Source organism: Poecilia latipinna, unplaced genomic scaffold, assembly GCF_001443285.1.
Source record: "Poecilia latipinna isolate Pla-1442-1.1 unplaced genomic scaffold, P_latipinna-1.0 Scaffold1534, whole genome shotgun sequence".
NCBI lineage: Eukaryota > Metazoa > Chordata > Actinopteri > Cyprinodontiformes > Poeciliidae > Poecilia > Poecilia latipinna.
This window is the reverse complement of record NW_015114150.1, coordinates 108,599-130,610: the sequence shown is the minus strand read 5'-3', so window position 1 is coordinate 130,610 and position 22,012 is coordinate 108,599. Positions and strand designations below refer to the sequence as shown.

The following is a 22,012-nucleotide window of genomic DNA, read 5'->3' as shown; positions in this document are numbered from 1 at the left end:
CTATATAAAAAAAAAAACAAATTAATAAATAGATATCAATTTATATGCAAAATTAAATTATAAATAAAAACTATTTGTATATTTAGTTTATAAATTTTATATTTCATTATTTTTAGCTATTTATAATTAATAGGAATCTTGAAATAATTACTAAAGTGTAATATATAAATGATAAATCAGTGTGCCTGCTACACTGATTTACCATATATATATATATATATATATATATATATATATATGTGTGTGTGTGTGTGTGTGTGTGTGTTTGTGTGTGTGTAATACATCTGTTCAATTAAGAGCTGAAAATGCTAACCAGAGTAAAACTGTGCTAATGTTATTTGATTTACCTCCAAAACAATACCAAATTAATTAATTCAATTGCATATATTAATCGTAATTTTAGTTTTCTTTTGATGTCAAAAATTATTATTCATATTTGAAACCCTTTCAACTTGTTTTAATTCTGTTTTTGTATTTAATATTATTAGTAGTAGTATTATTATTATTACAAAACTATATATTTTTTGTTTCTTAGCAACAAATAATTTATCAGTATAATCATTTCATTTTAATTACATAGGGAGTTGACCTTGCATATTAGAAGGAACTGCATGATTCAGAATTTATCTCATGGGCTGACTGCATTAAGAAAAATTATTTACACAGCTCTTTGAATGTATTTGAACAAAAATAAAGCTATACATCTTTTATGAAGTTTATAGTAAGTTAGCATTGTCATAAAAATATTACTTGTATTAACAAAAAAATAATAGTTTTTCTTACATGTAGCAGGGTCTTCATAAACTTTACTTTTTAGCCTAACCAATCAGTGACTTAATTCTGAAATTGTCTTGACTCTGTTTTTGTTTCCATTCATGTCGTCATCTAATATGCAAGATTAAATATGTGTAACATTTTTCAATTTGTTCTGAATAGTAATAATAATAATAGAAAAAATGGCACATTTATAATAATTGCAAGTACATTTATTTATGATATACAGATATTTCTAATGCATAGAATTTTCTTATTTGTAGATAATGTTTTAGGATGGATTTATTTATTCGACTGTAGCAGTTTTGGTCCTCCGTACATGACTATGAAATCCCTTATGTAACTCCACAGATATCACACATTATATATATATATCAGGAAGTGTTTAATGGCCAATGCAATTATCATAAGAACAAACAGCCCGATTGCCTAATTTCCCCTTTACGAAAGAAACAACATGTCGATGACTAGATTAGACGGAATGCCCTTTAAAATGAAACCATTCCTCATTCCCACTTTAAAAGGTGAATTATAAATGAGCCCCCATTCTGCCAACTTGGATCGTCACACACATTCAGACGAGTTAATTAAAGCTGAATAATGGAGCCGAAGCAGCAAAGCCACTGCTCGGCGCCTCCCGCACGAATTATGACATGTTTTCAATCAAATGTTAGGTGTGGCGCACATCAACCAGTCGAGTGTGCGGAATAAATATTTATGAAGCGGTGAGGATTAAAACTGCACCATCTGTGCGCCTCTGCACCGACGAGGCGGCCGCTGACTATCCTGAACACCTCCATAGGTGCCCCTTCATGCGCCTGAGCAAAAATAGATTTAGCTTACTGGCCCGAGTTATCTTAAAACCTGCTTAAAACTCGGGTTTTGAGTGAGAAAACCCCGCATTGAAAGGTCGTCACCTGTGAAGGTATGTGAGAACATTGGTCCCTCTGTTGTGCTTTGCACATTGTTTCGCAGATTTGACGGTATATGTTTCCAGCAGCGTTTCGGACTGTTCGTAGGGCAGGTGTTTTGTTTTATTTTTTATTTTATTCTATTCTAATTACTAATCTCAACAAAAATGACTGCATTCCTAAAGAGGGTGGACCGTAAGTTTGTTTGTTTTTTAGCTGACTTGTTAAGTTACATACTATGACTGGTTTGCTCAAATTATTATTATTTTTTTAATATTATTGAATTAAATAAAAAGTAAATTGTATGTTACAGTTAAATAAGGTACTTATTTTGTATTTAAGATTTAACACTGGTAAAATACATGACATGAAGTGCTTTTGTGCTTTTGCAAGGCACCAGTATATGTTGCTTTACCTCTATCATAAAATACAAAAAGTTGTATATTCACTTTAAAAAAGTGCATTAGAGGTATCCAGATTCATTTTTTTTATTGTTTGGCTGGTAGTTAACCAAAACATGTTTCAGAACAGCTTGACTATTTGAGAATATATCTTGAGATTGATACATTTTTAAGGTTTAAAAATGAAATTATCATAATAAGTTCACAAGTTTTAAAATTACTCTTGGTGGTAGTCACAGATAAAGCTTTCTACATGAATAACATCAAGATTCTGTGGAAATCACATCATGACTTTTGCTTGTTCTGGAAAAATAAGGAGAAATTGCAAACTATATTTAAAAATGCCTATCTGTCTATTGCTGTGTTGTTGTTCTGTCCTTTAAAGTCTAGAAGCACTTTGGCTTTATTTATAACAGTATCTAGGCTGATGTTGCTGAATTTTCTTCAGATGAGCGTGGAAGTGGAACGAAAGTTTTTATTCGACTCTGACACCCTGAAAGCGATAGAGGACATCGGAGGCAAGTATAAGAAATGCTTTATATGAGCTCACTGATAATTTCCCAACTCTTGATTTGCACCTGCAGCCATTCCAGACATATTCAGTTTAATTTAATTAGTTTTAACCATTGGTTTCTAACTTTATATCCCTTCCTGCAGATTGTGTCGGGCAGAAACAGTTTCACGATAAGTATTTTGACACCCCGGATTTTAAACTGACGTTGAGAGACGTGTGGCTGCGCCGACGGAAACAATCCTGGGAGCTCAAGTGTCCAATAGATCCGGTCAATGGCACAGTGGAGCCAGGAAGAGAAAAGTCTCTGTGTACTCGGTATAAGGAGATCACAAATCTGCCTGAAATTTACCAGAGAGTGAAGGAGGTGATTAAAGTCACATGTGAGGACTGCAAGGCGGACATTACCCCCTCTGACGAAGACGACTCTTGGCTGAACACGTTGAAGCTGTGTTGCTTCGCAGAGTTTACCACAACACGGAGGTCATTTACTTTGAAAGGAGAGGACGGGGTGAAGATAGATCTAGATCAAGCTGACTTTGGCTACCATGTGGGGGAGATAGAGGTCCTTGTTCCAGAGGGGGCAGACATACAGTCTGCACAAGAAAAGATCAGACACACCGCTCAAAGGCTGGGTGAGCTCAAAGCTATCAGGCTATCTGCTGCGTTCTCTGCTTCACTTCTGTAACATGATTTTTATTTTTTCTGAAATGGTGAAGATTTTCTCCTCTGTTTTTGTTTTTTTTTTTCCCACTCAGGTCTGAACGAGGAGAGACGAGTTGAGGGGAAAATGACCGTTTACCTTAAGAGATATCGTCCAGAGCAGTATGCAATACTGCTGAGCGCGCACGTTTTATAGAAAAAATCCTGCACATTACAGCTGATTCTAATAGTTCCTCACTGTACTTAGTCATATTTTACAGACCTAACGTTGTTATTAGATAAGCAGAGTGAACTGTATCAAAATGCAGTTGCTGGGTAATTGTGAAAATGCTTGAGAATGAACTGGAGTTGCTCCAGATGAATGTATATTATAAACGTCATTGCCAGCCACGACACTATGTGAACTATTCATTCCTCCAAAAAGGGTAATCTATTTTTGTCTGTCAATTGGAGACGACATACCCACTCTTATGGACTGTTGACTGCGTCTTAATGTAGAGCAGGTTAACACTGCACTCCTGCAACAATGCAAACAGTATGCCGACATTGCACACTATATATTAAATAACTAATTCTTATCTCTTTAATGCTGCGTTCATGTTATTGTCATCTAACAGCTTGCTGTAGTACAATTCATGTTGCTATGGAGCCCAAAACAAAGTTGACTAGCATCTGCTAGTCCGGTTCTGGTTAGGATTACTAAACTGCTTTTCTTTTTTTCACAGTAACCTCTACAATTATTTGCACTTCTGGTAAATTTAAGCAAAAAATAAAATAAAATAAAAACTGAAAATAGCAAAGGGCTTTTATGGATTTCTAAGATATCACTTTGTTAGTCAAAATCAGTGGATTTTCTTAAGTGTTCTTGACACCATGAAGTAATAAAGTTCACAGAGTCTTTAGAAGAGAAAGCTTCAGAGATTCACCATTATTGCTAACAATAATGCCAAACTTTACTGCAAATATTCATTCTTTGATTCACGACAGATCCATGTGGAGGGATTTTTTCTTTTCCCAAAAAGTCAAATAGTCATTTAATTGTATTTTCTGATATTTTACCTAAATAATCTCAACTTATGGTCATTATGGAGATGTTCCGCTTGTCTTAAACCCTTTAGATATTCCTTTGACTGTATGTATAAATGCATTTTGATGAGGATTTACTTGTCTTATGAAAATTCTGTAACTTTTGGAGATCAACTCTCATCTCAATGACATGTTTCTTTGTCATTCCCATTTTGAGGAGTGCAAGAAAAAACTTGGCCTTCGTTAGTTTGTCCTTATACACCAAAGAAACAAAGTTTAACTTGCAATATAAATTATGAAACGGCTGCAGTAACAAGTTTATAAGAATGTGTCACCTCTGATTTTGCTAAAATAATTTCTTAATGCCACCCCAGTGAATACACATATTCAAACTAAAGGTTACTCATTGTGCTGTTAAACAGGGTTTCACTGAGTCACATGTTTGCTGCCATGTGCACTAATTGAATATCAAATGCAGTCACAATTATAAACCAAAGTTTAAAAAAAATACAGTATGCAAACACTGTATCATATGATATTCTGTTAGGATTAACAATGCAGCATGGCTCAAATAAACCTGCAGCTCTGAAAATATTTTTAGCATTTTTTAATCTTTTTTTTTTTTTTAAAAGGTTTTGCCTCAATAACTGCCCCATCTTCAGATGAAGGGCATCTACGAGATATGTACTTGAATCGTTTAGTGAGAAGGAGAACAGAAACTACAATGATGGTTACAGATAATTTAGGGGAACAACAATAATTATGCTTGATGGCTATTTTTGGTTAACCAAAGCAGCAAATTTGTAAAGGAGGAAGTTTCTCTTGATAATGAAGTTCGAAGAGACAATGCCCTTTGTGGCGTCTGCTCAGTCACTCGCCCATGTCTTTTACAAAAGGTTGCAGGGCTTTATATATACTCTGATGTTGTAAAAACAAAGCTTTAACAATTCCATATTAAGTTTACAGATGAAGTGCAAATCGTCAAAAAAAAACAAAAAAAAAACATGTTTAATGGGAGAATTCTTCGAGATTCTTATTAAATTAAAAAATAAAAACATTGGTAGTTGACAGTATGACATTAAATTGTCACTTTGCACTTATTACAATTTTACTGTGTGATGACGCAAAATTGCATTTCTCTCGTCTGGGGAATTTTGATGAAGCAGAGCGGAGGTGTCGAAAGAGCGGCCCGGAGACCATTTGCGGCGGCTGAATGGTTTTGAGCAGCCCGTAACCACAGCTGAAAAATGTCACAAATTTGTGACCAAACACCAGCACAGGAAGTTGATACATCACACAATTCAAAGGAAACATTGTGGCGTGAAGTTTTCACTGATGATGTGGGGCCTTTCAAAGAGGAATCAGATTGATTGAAATCTTCTGAAAACATGGTAGGTGCAACTCAAAAGTAATCTTTTTTTTTTACTAACCATAATTTTCTTTCTTTTTTTTTTTTCTTTTTTTTTGTTTCTAGCGACATCCAGTGACAAAACTGGCCTTGGGTGTGCACTAGTTTTTAAAATTGGGCGAAATTTTACAAACCAGTAAATTAAAAAGATTGCAAAGTCATCACAAAGAAATGATAAACACGTTAAATTATACTTAAGCTTGGGTCTACAATAATTTACAAAATTTGACATTTCAGTTTAATTTAGTGTTTTTAACTTTTAAAAATAATCAAATCATAGTGCCTGTGAATACTTTCAACTTTTTTGGCCCACATATGTATAAACATTTTTACTGTTATGTCAGCAATGGGTTTCCACCTGCCTGCAACCAAAGTCCCCAATGGTGGCCAACTGCCACCATTGGGGCACATATTGGCCAGAAGGCCAATATGTGCCAGAAGTTTCCAGCATAGATGAACCATCAAGACAAGGTCACATTTTTCCATTTTCACCTGAATGGAAGGGTGTTAGCTGGCAGCATGGCTAGTACGTCCAGATGGGTTCAGAAAGGCTGGTATGGAGCTAATCGAAACCAAAAACACAGCCATCTGTTCTTTCATTTTGGACATGCCGTTTGTAAATGCAGCTGTTTATAATCCAAGCTTTCATCTATTAGACAATCAATGGAAGGCAAAAGCAGTGATGTAGTTGTTTTATGCAGGTCCAGTCCAAGCTCAGTCGTCTGGTCCCCATCGCTAAGCACGGCGCATATTGTGTGTCCAGATTTAATCAACCCGATGCCTCCTTAGCGGTTTGTCACAAAGCTTCATCTCGTTAACAAACTATCTGTTATCCTTCATACATCCCTATTTCCATTGACCTTGTACGCAATTTTACCTACTGGTTTTTACTTTTTTGATGTATGTATGGAAGCCCAATTTTTAGTAAACACGTGAAAATAACATTAATCTAAGTTAATGTTCTGTAATATATAAACTTCAGCATGGTACAGCTGTGGAACTTGTAATATGTCGTTCTATCGATTAAACTTTTTTTTTTTTTTTAAACCAGTTGAACAAAGTTTCCCAGACGAGGTTTAAATCAGGTCAAGATGAGGCCTAATGCCGGCGCAGGTACTATTGGACAAAAATATCCTTTTGAAACAGAAACTAAATATGGATTAAAGTTTTCTGGAGAACAGAGCTTTGTGCTAAATAAACAAGATGAATAAAACCGGCTTCTACTAGTCTAAACTAGCTCCGGTGGGGATTAATACAAAACCTGGAATGGATCCTAACAAGTCTATCAGTCTTAAGTCTATAATTTCTACGTATCTGGGGGTTAAAATGGCAGCACAAAGGAGGGCAAACAATAGAAACAATGGCCTTAAGACATCCCCAGTCACTGAAGTAGAAGAAGAAGAAGAAGAAAAAAAAACGCATGTCTGGGGGAAGTTAAGGAAACGGCTACATGAAAATCCATTTATCCATTAAAGGGGCCTACCCTGGCAGTCACTGAGCAAGAGGCAGGTCACACCCTGACATGTTTACTTTCACAGGAGAGTCAGAGTTGGAGAGATGCAATGCTTACTGCTGGGTTACTTAACAAGCAAACCCCAGATATTTCTGTGTGTGTGTGTGTGTGTGTGTTTTGTGTTTTTTTTTTTAAAGCTACCACCCCAAAACCTGTGGCGTTTTGAGCCTTTGCAGTCTAGTACTTGAATCCAGCTGATGAAACCACCCACACAGCTTTGAAGTTATACCCATGAACAAAACTATTGTGCAAAGTCATGTCGTTAAAAGAAACTATTTGGGTGATATTTTTCTGGTCTTTCCAGTTTAGTCAAATGTGTTGTTTTTAATCATACTAAATCCTCTTTGAAGGTTTAATGTCTTCCTCCAGAAATTCAGTGTCTTCTGGACTGGAGTCCCTTGCTGATTAGCCTGTATTCACCCTTAAAACCAGCCGAGATGTTATTGTTTGTACTTAATGTTAGCTCCTGATCTGTTTATTCTTAATTATCTGTCTTTATCAGATTATGCCTGTTTTGAGAGGGATCACTGAATGGTAGCTTGGATAATTTGCATAAAATCTGAAATTTACCTCCAAAAAATCATGAAGATAATAAGGAAGACCTAATGGTCTATCTTTCTTAATTTATGCATTTAAAGAAGCAGCCAAGAGGCCCACGGTAACTATGGAAGAACTGAAAAAAAAAAAAAAGTATATTCACACGGTTCAGGTGAGAGATTCTGTTGACAAGAGAACTTAAGAACTTAACTTACTCCACAAATCTGGTTTTGACTGAGGAGTGGCAAGAGGACAGCAACAAAAAGACTAACTTACAGTTTTCCACAGGCAAGATGATAAAAATGTGGAAGAAGGTACCGAGACCAAAACTGAACTTTTTGCAATACATGCAAGTAACTGTTGCTGCAGAAAACTGACACCGTCCATCACCTTGAACTCATCGTAACACTGTGCTTTCCTTCAATGTTTAAAGGGAAGCTGCTCAATGATGAGATGCCTGGAAGATTTTAGAGGCTGTAAAAGACTTGAAAATCCAGGATGTACTTCAAAGACTTGCGCTGTAAGTACAGCAGGGGAGCAACAGAATACCATGTACCCTCTGTGTTTATGGGGCTAGGGCACCACTACCTCTTGGGAATAGCTGAAATCTATGAATGCAACTTGAGACTCCCTCTGGAAATGCACATAATTTCCCATTCTAATAGTTCAAACACTAAATGTATTTTAATAAGCATTAAATGCACAATGGAAACTGCCTCAACACTACAACAGAAGCTATATATTCTACAGTCTTTAATATTTCTGTTATTGAAGGTACAGATAATCAGGGCCAAAGAAAATGAATTGCTATTCTGGACTGACTTTCCACTTTACTGGCTCATGTAGGTTCAAAAAGCCTTTTCAAAACATTATATTGTTTTCTTTTTATATTTATTATTATTATTATTATTATTATTATTATTATTATTATTATTATTATTACCAATAATAATAACGCTTATTATGATTATTATTTAATTTTAATTATTAATAATTAATTATTTAATGTAATTTTTAATTTTGATATAATAAATATTTTATAGAATAGTAATATTAATAACTAATATAAATAATAATTACTAAATAATAACAATAGTAGTAATAATTATTTATAGTACTATTATAATACAATCATAAATATAAATAATAGTAATAACATTAATAATAGCTAAGCAATAATAATTACTATACTACTACAACTACTATTGTGTTGTAGTATAGTAATAATAATTATTATTATTATTAACTTTGTGTTGGTCTGTCACGAAGAAGCTCAGTAAAGGTTGTAGAGACAAACAAATATAATTCTGAGAGAAATTCACAATCTATTGGTAATAAAGTAACATGAATTAGTGTTGCTTTGATTCCTAATATTTGTGTTATTTCCATGGCACATCGGTGAGGTGTAAAAGTTATTTGTCCTCTCCGGTTATATGACGACAGCTGGTCACGTGACGCGCAGGGTTTTTTCACACTTTTGTAAACAACATGGCGATTGACGGAGTGGCCCAGCTTGCCCACTGATCAAACACTGTGCTGCTGTCAAAACCGCATGTTCGCTGCAAAAACCAGCATTGTGTGGTAGACCGGGCTGAAAATCCCGATCCAGCTAGCGGACAAGCCCCCACCGAAACCAGGAGGAGTTGGACCGACGAGCTGTCAAGAGGACTGCCCATCGGTAGCTAATGTTATCGTTAGCAACTTTAGCTAACTCTTTCAAATCTGCATCGTTTTATGCAGCACATACACACAGGATACATGTGACGATAGATTTTATTTGGCGAATCACATAGGTAGTTTGGGTTTAAGAAGTCAAAGTAATCAAATAACTTGTCAAAGTGACTCTTTTAGATGCAGCCTGACATTACCTAACGCTTCTTTTTTTTAATCATTTCCTCCTAAAAAACACGGTGTTCTTCACATGACCTCTGCAAAACTAAAACCCAAAATTGTCCCCCCAAAAAAGTCTCCTAACTCTCTGTCTCTGCCAGGCCCTCTCAGTCTATGGGCTCGCAGTCCAGTTCTGGGATGTCTTGTGGAAGGGGCTCTTCCAGTGGCAACCCAGCAGACCAGTCTGAAGCAGCAGAACCGAACCAGAACCAGAACCAGAGCAACAGCAGCAGTAGTAACGGCAGCAGCAGCAGCCGAGGCCGCAGGACGGCTGACAGGCAGCAGAGCGACCGGCAGTCCGCTTTCGAGGAGGACGTTGACTTAGCTGAAGTGCTGGCTTACCTACTGAGAAGGTAAATGTGGCAGAAATTCATTTGTATGTACAAAAAACAAGCGCAAAGTTTGCGTTATTTTGTGTGTTGTTTATGAAGACACTACTCAATAACTGGACAACTCACGAAGACGTTCCTTACTGGAACGTCTAATTGGCTCTGTAAACTCACATAAGGGCACATCTGCTATATCTTCTATGTGATCATTCTCTACACACATTAAACAACCTCACAGTGTAAGTGCATGGAAGCAGACGGTCTAATTGATAATCATACCAGCTCATTCATCACAAGGTAATAAATCAGTTTGAAGTTTATGGGTTTTTAATCTTAATTGCATTTTATCTGTATTTTGTTTTCTTGGTTTAGTTGCTCATGAAAAATGGGCGTTAAAATTTGTGGTGTTTTTTTTTTTTTTTTTCATTACAGAATAAATAACCTATGTTCTGACTGAATGTTTATGTGCTGAAAAAGAAAGAATTTGTAATTAAATCCCGTTCTAGAATATAAAACTACTGGCTTGTTCACACAAGGCATGGCTTTGCAGCACTGTTCATTTCATTTAACGGCTGTAATTTAATCGCAAAATAGTAAGTTTATACTTGTTGACTCCATTGTTGATAGGCTTATTCGGATTCAGTCCGTCAAAAAAAAAAAAAGTTAAATTTCCCTAAGTGACCCTATAAGTAAAGAGACAAAGAAAGTTTTTAAACTGATAAAGCTAAATCAAATGAAACACGATTTTGAGCTTTTTTTTTTTTTTTTTTTTTAACTAACAAGAAATAAAAATATTCCCACCTCATGATGCTGCCACTACCATATTTTCACTGATATTGTGTGCAAACAGTTTTCTTTCACAGGCGGTGTTTTCCTTCTATAGTAAAAAAAAAAAAGTTATTTGATCTGATGTGAGTGGAGCACCTTTTCCTAGAGGTGTGCTGTGTTTCCTGCATGGCGTGAAACCATGCTGGTCCTAAAAATAAAAAAATAAAAACATAAAATGTACAGTGGATGTGTGGATAATATTCCAGGAACCTCTGTGACCTTTGCACTCCCTGGCACTGTCTACTGGCGTAAGACTCCTGCAGACTGAAGGTTACATTTGTATGCAGAGTGTGAACTCATAACATTTGGAGTATATTGGCCAGAAACGATTGCGCTGTGGGCAGTCGTTTTGCGATATTATTGTTACACAAACTGATTTCCTTCCACTTGACAATTCTGCTTTACTCTATTTTTGGTGTAGCACAAAATGTGTGACAAAAAGTGAAATATTTCAAGGTAATTTCATACATTATCGTAACTTGTAACCTTTTTTTTTGCTCTTATCTACTTTTTGAGCTCCTCGTCGTTCACCTTTTAACAAAGGAAAACAAAAAATATATATACCGTACATACAACATGATTTGTATAAATTATATTCCATTTTTGGTGCATCGGTTTAGATTCCCTTCAGTATTTTTGCCTGGATGTTGGTTAATGTTGCTTTTGTGTGCAGGGGCCAGGTCAGAGTGGTCCATGGCCATGAAGCTACTGGACTGCAGCTGGTCCAGTCGTACTCTGACTCCGATGAGGACAGCGACGGAGCCTGGGACGGGCGGCTGGGCGACCGCTACAATCCGCCAGGTATTCTCCGTGTGAGCCTGACAAATTCTCGATTTGATCGTCTCCTCTTGCATAATCAGTTGTCCCCGTTTTCAAAACTACAATATATTTTTTAGTACTCATGCAAAATCACGTTGACCCCTGAGTGGAAAGTTCTTGAAAACTGTAGGAAAGTACAAATACACTGATTTGTATGTTTTAAAAGCACACAGTTCCAGAAGTTTCTGCTTATTAGACTGTATTTCTTTCCGTCCAGTGGACTCTCAACCCGACACACAGGAAGTGGACCGCAGTGAGATCCGAACGCAGATCCTCCTGGCTACTGCCTCGTCCGCCTTGAAAAGCCGACACAGTTTCACCCACATGCTCACAGAGGTCTGATCCCGAAAATTCAAATAAAAAAAAAAAAAAAAACATGGCAAAATATGTGCTTTAGTCCAACTTGTTTTATTTTAAACATGACTATAAACATATATTTAACAGAGTTTAATAGTGTGTGTGTTTTTGTCAGGTAGTAATTTTTTATTAACTGTTTTATGCCCAGAGAGAACAAGGCAGATGTAGAGGCTCCAGTTTTTCACATGGAGAGTGCAGCCGTATTCGCACACAGTGAGTAGATTCCCCCCCCCCCAAAAAAAAAGACTATATATATATATATATATATATATATATATATATATTTCTTACAATTTCATTTTTATGCACTGGACACAATGAGGACTTTTCTGACTCTATTCTGACCCTTCTTTCTTCCTTGCAGTTTTCTGCCAAACTACGTGTCCCACAAGGATACTTACCTGCAGAAAGCTTTTTGTGGAGTGTACAGTGAGGAGGGCAACATGTTCCTCTCCGCCTGCCAAGGTAAATAATACGGCATCTGACATGAGAACCCAGAGGAAATGACCCTGGAATCATTTACAGTTCTTGTTTAAAAGCCTTTTTTGTGCCATTCCCTCCACCCCCCAATTCCTCATTTAGTGCATACTTCTGTTTTTATTAGGTTGCTATTTTGGAAGAAAACAATACAGCTGCCACCTTCCTTCCTAGTCATTTGATTTTATTTGTTTTCCTCATTAAAAAGCTCACTGTTGATGTGCTGCTGCAGGCACTGAAGAAGGAGCCTAATGCTGGTGGTAGAGCTTGACTGGGGTCCTGAATCTTTTATCTTTTATATATAATTGGGCCCTAAAGGTCGCTGAGCACAGAACGAAGAACGAATTAGCCAGTTTTTACGTCCATGAGCTTGATGGCAAAGACACTTGAATGTACGCATTTGTTAATCTGCACTTCACAAAAGAGATTCAGAATACTGAAGCAAAACTTCAAGACATCATCCAGAAAGCTAAAGCTGGGTAACGCAAATGGATTGTGACTCTTATATATATATATATATATATATATATATATATATATATATATATATATATATAAATTTGGCATGCTGCCAAATTAATTTAAAAGATGTGTTGTGTTGGAGCGGCCATCGCAAAATCTTCATCTTGGTCTCAAAGAAAGTTTTGTGTGCGAGTGAGGCGGCCTACAAACCCGACTCGGATACACCAGTTCATTCAGGAGGAATGGGCCAAAATTCCAGCAAACTATTGCAAGAATAATAATAATAATCATAATAATAAATAGTGATATAAAAGTAATGTGTCATTTTCTATACTAAAACCTGGAAATATTTGAGTTTTAGCAGTTCAAATATATGTTGTTTATCTTGCAGACCAGAATATCCGCCTGTACGACACCACCAGGGGGCGCTTCCACCTGCAGCGGACGGTGAAGGCGCGTGACGTGGGCTGGAGCGTGCTGGATGTTTGCTTCACTCCGGACGCTCGCAACGTGCTCTACTCCAGCTGGTCTGATTACAGTAAGGCTGACTATTTTTAATGACTAAAAATGCATGTTAAGACAAACGGGAGACGAATTGAAAATGTGTCTAACTCCAAATCAGGGAGACAGTTTGCTACACACAATTTCAGGGTATTAAATGTAAAATGAGAAATGAAACACTGTTTCAACAGGGAATGTATTTTCCCCAAATTTAGTGACCATGTCTCGTGTTTGCGCGTTTTTTTTTTCCCCCCACGTCGGTCGGAATTTTCTTGCCAATTTCTGAGATGCGGTTTTGGCGAAGCTTCGGTTTACTGATTTTAGTTGGTTTTGGTTTCTCTTTAAGAAGGACATAAAAGAGCAGCTCGGGAAAATCCGATTCTGTTCTTGTTGTGAGTCATTAATTGTTTGTATTTAATGCAGAGGCAAAGTCGTGCTGTTTCTTAGGAGAGTAGCTGCTGTAAAACAGATTTTACTAATAACCGAGAGCTGTTTGAAGTTCTTACGCTCACACATGTTTTACAGATGATGTTGCTCGGATCATGACTCGTCCCACTCCTCTGCTTTCCTCACCCGTCGTTCTGCTGCAGAACTTCAAAGTGTCGTTGCTAACAGCAAGCGTTTCAATTTACGGGGCAGCTGGGATGATGTTTCACATCAGTTGTCAATGTGAAAACGTGCAAGCCCTGCTGATCCACCTCATTTGCTTTTGCCACTTCTCCTTAAATAAAATAATCATTAGTCATTCAAATAATTAAGTCATCAGAATGTAAATGTGGATCTAATTTATTTTATTTAAAACAAGAAAGTAACATTTATTCCTTCTGCCACCAAAATAACATGAAATATTCATTATTTGTACAACATATATTTATTACCTTTTTGATTTTGAAACCCAAACCTAATGCTGCGTTAGGTAACTTTTTGAAAAAAATATATATATATATATATTTACATTTCTTAAAAGAGTCACTATGTCATGACAGTATATTATGAGACCGATAATCTGTGAAAAAAAAACAGAAAAAAATCAAGCTTCTTTGCCTTGTCCCTGTGGTCCTACTGCCATCTGCAGGAAAAACACGACTGAGTCAGGAGCAACCAATCAGAGCCAGGAGGAGGAGGGTCACAGTGCTGTCAATCAATCTCTTATTTTGACACACTCAGGAAAATGCAAAAACTGTTTATTCTTGTATAAACCTCATGATGAGCTACCGACAGCTATCCCTTGCATATTCCAAAATCTTTTATTCTACTGGTGCAATAAAAACGTTTGGTTCTCACATGCTCTCTCTCTCTATCTATCTCTGTCTCTCCCACAGTTCATTTGTGCAGTATAGACGGAGACAGTGAAAACCACACCGCCCTGGACCTCAAGTTAGTGTTTCCTCTCATAGTAACTTATAACATTACAAAGCAGGTAATCTATCACTCCTTACCCGCCTGGCCTCCTCCAACTCCCCCCTTCCACCGGGACGAATGACGCTGTCAGCATCTGTCGCCCCATCATCCATCCTGTCCCTGCTCTCCGTGTGTGTTTGTGTCCCTCTGTCCAACACTGAGATCATTCATTCAAACTCATGTCGCTTTTTTTTTTTTTTTTTTAAATTTATTAATTTTTTTTGATGTGCAATATCACTTGGTCGGCTGCGTGGTTGGGATTTACTGCTTTGTGATAACGTGTGTGTGTGTGTGTGTGTGTGCTCTGTAGTCCAGATGAGAGGAGGTTCTGCGTGTTCTCGCTGGCTGCGTCAACAGATGGCAAAGAGATTCTGGGCGGGTGAGTCCAACTCGCTGTCACGCGTCAAAGCAGTGACTGACGGGCAGCACTGAGAGCTCTTTTAAGAAAAATTGAATCCATTGTTGCAGCCGTTTGTCTTGAGGGAGCGTGTGCTGCTTACTTCACCAGTTCAAGGATGTAAATTGCTTGGAAGTGTCGAGCGAGAATGTATTCAGTGTTTCCCATCTTGTGTTTTCAGAGCAAACGACGGCTGCCTTTACGTTTTTGATCTTGAGCAGAATAAACGAACTTTGAAGGTGAGTGAAGATCGGTGTGCTTGTTTCATATATTCTACGAACATTTATTTAAACGTTATACACAGGGAGGATACTGGCAGACTGATTTCACCATCACCTTTGTGAAGTGGAAGTGGAAGTATCATCCTGTTGGGGAAATGGGGCTTATGGGCTGATGGGTGGAGCAAAATACAAGGCAATCCTGGAAGAAAACCTGTTATAGGAGCTACAATGGAATGGATTAGATCAAAGCATATTCTTATTACATCAAAATACTCTACTTTTTACTACTAATAATAATAGTTCCATGCTTAAATCCAATGGCGATCATCACTTTGTCTTGACTTTATAATTGGAGACAGATAACCTCTGGCATCTCCTTTTGGTCCTATTGTCATCTGCAGAAACACACCGCTCCCAGTCAGAAACAACCAATCAGAGCCAGGGGGAGGGTCTTAGTGCTGTCAATCAGCATATAAGTGGTGGTGATTGACAGCATTAATACCCTCCCCCTTGCTGTGATTGGTTGTTTCCGACTGGGAACAGTTGAACGTAAGGAGAAACCAGAGGAGCTCGTTTTTTATTTTTCACACATTATCTGTCTCATATTGTAATGTAAGGACATACTGACAGTTTTAACAAATATGTAAAAAAAATACTTTTAATAAAAGTTACATTCTCTATCTTTAAATATTGCTGCTCTGCATCTCTTCTGACTGAGCTTAATCTATTCTGCGAAGAAGAATGACACGGACGCGTAACGTCTACAACGTTGGCACAGAGAATGCGCTCTCTGCGATCATCTGCCAGCCGAAGTCTCCCGTAGTGTCAGACTTTTCTCCAGCGACTAGTCATGCTGCTCCGCAGAGTGCAGCTCAGGATAAGAACCAAACTCCCTCATCCTCAGCCCCTCAGCTTCACTCTGCGGAGCAGTCAGTAGGCAACTCCCACCAACTGGTCCTTCACCTCCTGAGTCCGTCCCCACTTCTATCTCTGTTTTGATTATTACATGTCGGCGCTTCGTGTTCGCCCACAATAACCAGCGCTCTCTTTTGCGACCCCCCACCCCCACTCTTCCTCAGATCGATGCCCACGAGGACGACGTGAACGCGGTGGCGTTCGCCGACAGCTCGTCCCAGCTGCTCTTTTCTGGCAGCGACGACGCTCTGTGCAAGGTGTGGGACAGACGGACGCTGCGAGAGGACAGGCCGCAGCCCGTCGGACAGCTGGCCGGCCACAGAGACGGCGTCACCTTCATCCACAGCAAGGTGGGTGGCATTGCTGGTCCATCGGCCCCGTCATCAAAAAAGCTGAGCTGTTTATGATGTTCGGCTTGTGCGTCTCAATTCTTCGTTGTGTTTCGTGTGTCAGGGCGACGCTCGCTATCTCATTAGCAACTCGAAGGACCAGTCCATCAAGCTGTGGGACGTCCGGAAATTCTCACCCAAAGAGGGTTTGGCTGCCTCCCGCCTGGCAGTCACCCAACAAAACTGGGACTACCGCTGGCAGCAGGTTCCCCAGAGAGGTGAGGACGGGGCCGGGGGGGCTCACTTAAGTAAATTAGAGTGTCGTCTAAAAGTTAGTCAAATGTAGTAATTCGGCTAAAAAAAAAAAAGCAAACTGAGTTATGCATTTAAATCATTTAGTTCTGTTAATTTGGATGATGAAAACTGAAAATTCAGTTAGACCAATTAAAACAAAAAAGAAAAGATGGGCGTTCCCAGAGTGCTATTGCTAAACTGAGTGGAAGGAAGAAGTTTGGCTGAAGAAGCAGCACAAAGAACAAGAGATCATTGCATACCTGAGAGGATTGCGAGGCAAAGCCTGTCGCAGTTAATCAAATAATCAATTAACCACATTGTGAATAAAAATGAGCGTGATCATTTCCATTCTGATGATTAAATATTTTTTGAAGAGCAGTTTTGTTTACAGAGACATCATAATCAATGTTTTATGGTTTTGATGCTTTTTTTCCCCCATTTTATTCATTGTTTTTGTTTGTTGTGTTTTGTTTTGGACATTTAAAATATCTTCCAATTCCAGTGCTAAGTTTTTTTTTCTTTTTGCAAAATAAAAAAGTTTATTGATGCTTGAGAGAGCAAACTTACATTATTATATCTTCTTTATATTATGCCTTCAAAAATGGTATCAAAACAACAATATTATCGTTTATCACAATAATTACTGTGACGATTTCTCGTCTAGCAAAATGTATTGTTGCAAAAGCAATTTCAAGTGTAATGAATCCTTCATTATATGATTTTAAACCGAGTTATTCGGATTGATGAACTTTTTTGTAACACTTGAATTTACAAGAAAATACCTTATTGAGAAAGAGTGTAGTTTGATAAGTTTAAATGGAAAGTTCAGATCTCTTGTGTTGGGAACATTCAGCTTTTTCCTACATTAAGCTTGACATTTTTTAATACGTTTATTTATTTATTTTTTTGGGATTTGCAGCCCTGAAGAAACACAAACTGACCGGCGATACCTCGGTGATGACCTACCGCGGCCACGGCGTTCTGCACACGCTCATCCGCTGCCGCTTCTCGCCGGAGTTCAGCACCGGGCAGAGGTTCATCTACTCCGGCTGCTCCACGGGAAAAATCGTCAGTGAGTCCTCGTTCCTCTTGGCGTTCCAGTGGAACTCCCGGCATGAAAAAGAAAAAAAAAAATAGGCCGCTCTTCCTCTACACGAATCTGACGAGTTGCTTGTGTATTTGTGTGTGTGTGTGTGTGTATGTGTGTGTGTGTGTGGGTGTGTGTGTGTGTGTGTGTGTGTGTGTGTCCAGTCTACGACGTCCTGACTGGCATGGTGGTGTCCAGGTTGTCGGGTCATGACGCGTGTGTGAGGGACGTCAGCTGGCACCCATACGATGACAAAATCATCAGCAGCTCTGTGAGTCTTGTTCATGCAGACGGGCATCACATCTAAAGGAAGCCATTTTAACTTTAGAAACGCTTATATAGAAACATATAAACTGGACCCTTTGTAAAATTGTCTTGAATTTAAAGCGTAGAAGGTGACATTTGTCATTTCACAGCAGACTAAAGCTGTTTTCTTTATTTATATATGCAATGTGTGAAACAGTCATGTTCAATAAAATTGAAAACTATTGAAAAGTTAGTTACTGACATAAACGAAGTGAAACCGAAAATTTCAACAGGTTAATTAAACACCGACTAATGTTTTCTAGCCTTTATTAATGTTAATTATGATGATTATTTTTGCTTAGAGATAATTTATTAAATATAATGATATTTTATTCTTACATTTTCTCTATGAATAAATTTCCCATTTGTGGGACTAATAAAGAATGATCTTCTTTTTCAATCATGCAGTTTTAAAAAGCTATTAATTCTCTAAAAATTTCTCCAACATAAATAAATAAATAAATAAATAAAAACCTCGCCGTATTCTGCTGCTATTTTACCCCTTTTTCAAACTCCCATATATTTATCAATTTTCAGATAAAAATTGTCTCTTTATGAATACATGTGCCGGTATGTAGGATTTGTACAATTTATAATCAAAAACATTTCTTCTAATATATGTTGGTATTAGAAGTAGATTCAAATTCACAGAATGTGCTAAAAATGATTTAAACATGGTTTTGATGACATTTTTAAACAAATACGTGATTAAAGAGTTGATACATGAAGCTGTCTTTAGCTCAGCTGTCATTCAGTTAATTTATGTAGCGCCAGTTCACAGCAAATGTCATCTTGAGACATTTTACAGAAAAAAAGTGTTTTCAATTTAACTCATTCCAGTTATGAAACGTTTAGTTCAGTTCTTTATTCAAATTAATTTAAGACATTTTCTATCTAATGAAACCCAGCAGGTTGCAAAGAGTCAATGAAATGAAAGAAATGAAATGGTAACTAAGAATACAATCATTTAAGACATTTAAACAAACTTAACTTTAAACAAACTTAAGTATTCTAACTAGAATTTAGTAACCTGTAAATGTCCTAAAATGCAGCAAGCAAGTTGACTAAAAACTAAAAGAAGAAACCCAAAAGAAAAAACTTTGGACTTTGTATTAAATCACGTTTTTGAAATTGTGCCCACAGTGGGACGGAGCGGTGCGCATGTGGGAGCACAGACAAACCCACCCGCTGGAGGAAGAGCGGGAAGAGAAGAGATGAAGGACGCGACGACGAAAACGAGGCTGCTGGGAGTTCGGAAGCTCAGACGAACTGTGACCCTTTGAATTCAATGCTGGATATTATCGATCACGAGGCTGGCACGGCTGTGGAGTGCTGCTTCGGAACGGCTCAATGGTCCCACCTTAGGAGCGGCTTTGAACACAGAGGGACGTCCTCTTGTTTGTTTTTGGATCTTCTCCCCCCCCTCCCTTTTTTTTTTCTTTTTGGTCTTGTGCAGAATAAACCAGGCGACGCTTTTCGACTTAACCAGACCTCTAAATGCGCTGCAGAGTGCTGCAGTCAGAGCGATATTAAGACGTAATGATAAGTTAGTGCTTAATAAGTTAGACGTGATGGATATTGCAGGGAGAAAATGATGATGATTCTGTATACATGTATAGTATTTTAATGAGATGTGCATTGTGGGGAACTGATGTCGGCATTTATTTTTATTTTTGCTGTGATGAGATTTAGATGCCCAAAATCCCAAATATTACGCCTGACGATAGATTTTTCTCTTCACCAGTCTGCAATACGACCATCTGGTCCAAGGTGGCTTTTTATTTAATTTTTTTTAAGAGTGATTTTTTTTTGTGTTAGGCAGTATCAACCTGTGATAAATTTCAAAGATTTGAATATGCGTGGTATTGTGCTGAAACCTGACCCGAGGACGTGCTCATGGTAAACATCTCTCACACTGATCTGTATATGCAATTTTCAGGTGTTTATAAATTTCTTCAAGTCTCAATTTCAGACAGTTGTTTTACAGTGTCAATAAAAAGAGAATTTTCTTTGATTGTACCACAAAGACTGTCGCTTCTTACTATTAAAATGTTTCTTCATGGTTCTCTGCAGGAACAACGAGCTTAAAAACGTAGATGCAATTTGATTTGTCTACAAAAACGGGCAAAAGCATAGAAAAGGGAACACGGGCACATCTCAAACAAGAATATTAATTTAATTGATATTTGCCCCTGATGTTTTGTTTTTAAATTTTTGCTTTTTTGACATACTGGAAAGTTTTAAAATTGAAGATAACCTGGGTAAATATAAAACATATTTTCATAAATGTTGATTTCAACTATGGCAGGAAAAAAAAACTTTTCTAAAACAATCTGGTTTTAAATGAATTTTTTTTTTTGAGTATTTGAATCTTTTAAAAGGAGTTATTTTGTAAAATTGACATTTTCAAGCTTTATTTCGTGGCTAAGCTCATCATATGAACCATTTCTTGTAAACAGCATAAAGGAGAAGCAGTGTTGTGATGATGTGCTGAAAGGTGGAGTGTCAGAAAGAGAAGGAGCTTCTTAAAGAGACGGATTTCAAAACTGAAATAAATTAACTTTTTGATGATTTTCTAAGTTAGACATATATCAAAAAATGTAGACAACTTGAAAAGCAAAATTTGTATGAAATTGTCAGATATTGAAAACAATCATTCCAACAATACAAGGCAGATATTAAGACTCCTTAGGTAGGATTAATAATTACTTAACAGCACAAGGTTGTATAAAACTGATCTACTGGTTCACTCTCTTCACAGATAGGTGTTAGCTACCATCACTGCTAGCATATTAAGCTAACCATACTGTTGGAGAAATAAAAGCTAAGCTCACACAGTTCTAAATAATAGTACATCTTATCTGAATGACAAAAAATAAGCAGGAAAGTGGCTGCTTATCGCTACTTGGTCATCAATTGGCCATGTGGCTTTTCTCCCATATCAAGGCTACTATAATATTGTTCTGATGGGAAAAAAATGTCTTCAGTCAAATGCAGCTAATAAAAACAAGGTAAACAGACTGAGTTTATGGAGCACTTTTGCAAGCATACTGATCAACCAAAGCGCTACACACTACAGCCACATTTCACCTATTCATACACCAAAGCACAGATCAGTAGGCAACTTGAGATTACGTTCCTCGCTCAGAGGAATAGCCACATGTGACAGGAGGAAGCTGGAATCAAACCAAAACTACTCTATAGTTTTACAAACCCCTACTCTTTCTTTAGGACTCTTTTGTTTCTTGCTGTTCTTGTGGCAGAAAGCCGTTTAGTACTGGATAGTATGGAAAATGCTCCCAGTGCACTGGGGGAAACGTGAGCATTTGAAAAAAACAAAAAAAAAAAATCTTTTTTTTTTAATTTTCTGGTCAATAACTGGCACATCGTGTCAAAGTATGTATTAAGTATGTAGACAGATCCAATCTGGACTGAACCATAAGGTTATTCTAAAAATGTAAACAGAGAGCAGAAGTAGGAGTCTGACGTGGTTCTTGCTTTCATGCAAGAACCACCACTTCCTGTGGGTCGGCGTCCTCAAAACAACTTATGCACGTTTAGTCGGTGGCTGGTGGCTATCTTCTGCATCAGTTTTAGAAACTGTTCAGAAAGTGTCAAAACTGTATTCTGCGGCAAAAAAAAAAAAAGCCAGTAG

General features: G+C 37.5%; 2 protein-coding genes across 4 annotated transcripts; both read left to right on the top strand.

Moving 5' to 3' along the window:
* Positions 1-1,520: 1,520 nt before the first annotated feature.
* Positions 1,521-3,847, top strand: thtpa (thiamine triphosphatase). Of its 3 annotated transcripts, none has more exons than XM_015058343.1 (4): positions 1,521-1,699; positions 2,510-2,604; positions 2,744-3,232; positions 3,356-3,847. In XM_015058343.1, the coding sequence occupies exons 2-4, from the start codon at positions 2,514-2,516 to the stop codon at positions 3,454-3,456; spliced, it is 681 nt and encodes a 226-aa protein (XP_014913829.1). In that variant the 5' UTR covers positions 1,521-1,699; positions 2,510-2,513; the 3' UTR covers positions 3,457-3,847. The 3 variants fall into 3 exon arrangements, with proteins under 3 accessions (XP_014913829.1, XP_014913828.1, XP_014913830.1); XM_015058342.1 differs by having other exon boundaries at positions 2,472-2,604; XM_015058344.1 differs by having other exon boundaries at positions 1,522-1,699; positions 2,535-2,604.
* Positions 3,848-9,200: 5,353 nt separating this feature from the next.
* Positions 9,201-20,376, top strand: dcaf11 (ddb1 and cul4 associated factor 11). Its single transcript, XM_015058330.1, has 15 exons — positions 9,201-9,422; positions 9,736-9,987; positions 11,465-11,592; positions 11,828-11,946; positions 12,116-12,180; positions 12,332-12,432; positions 13,298-13,444; positions 14,730-14,784; positions 15,119-15,187; positions 15,387-15,444; positions 16,506-16,691; positions 16,795-16,948; positions 17,884-18,036; positions 18,216-18,322; positions 19,501-20,376. The coding sequence occupies exons 2-15, from the start codon at positions 9,749-9,751 to the stop codon at positions 19,573-19,575; spliced, it is 1,656 nt and encodes a 551-aa protein (XP_014913816.1). The 5' UTR covers positions 9,201-9,422; positions 9,736-9,748; the 3' UTR covers positions 19,576-20,376.
* The last annotated feature ends 1,636 nt before the right edge of the window (positions 20,377-22,012 follow it).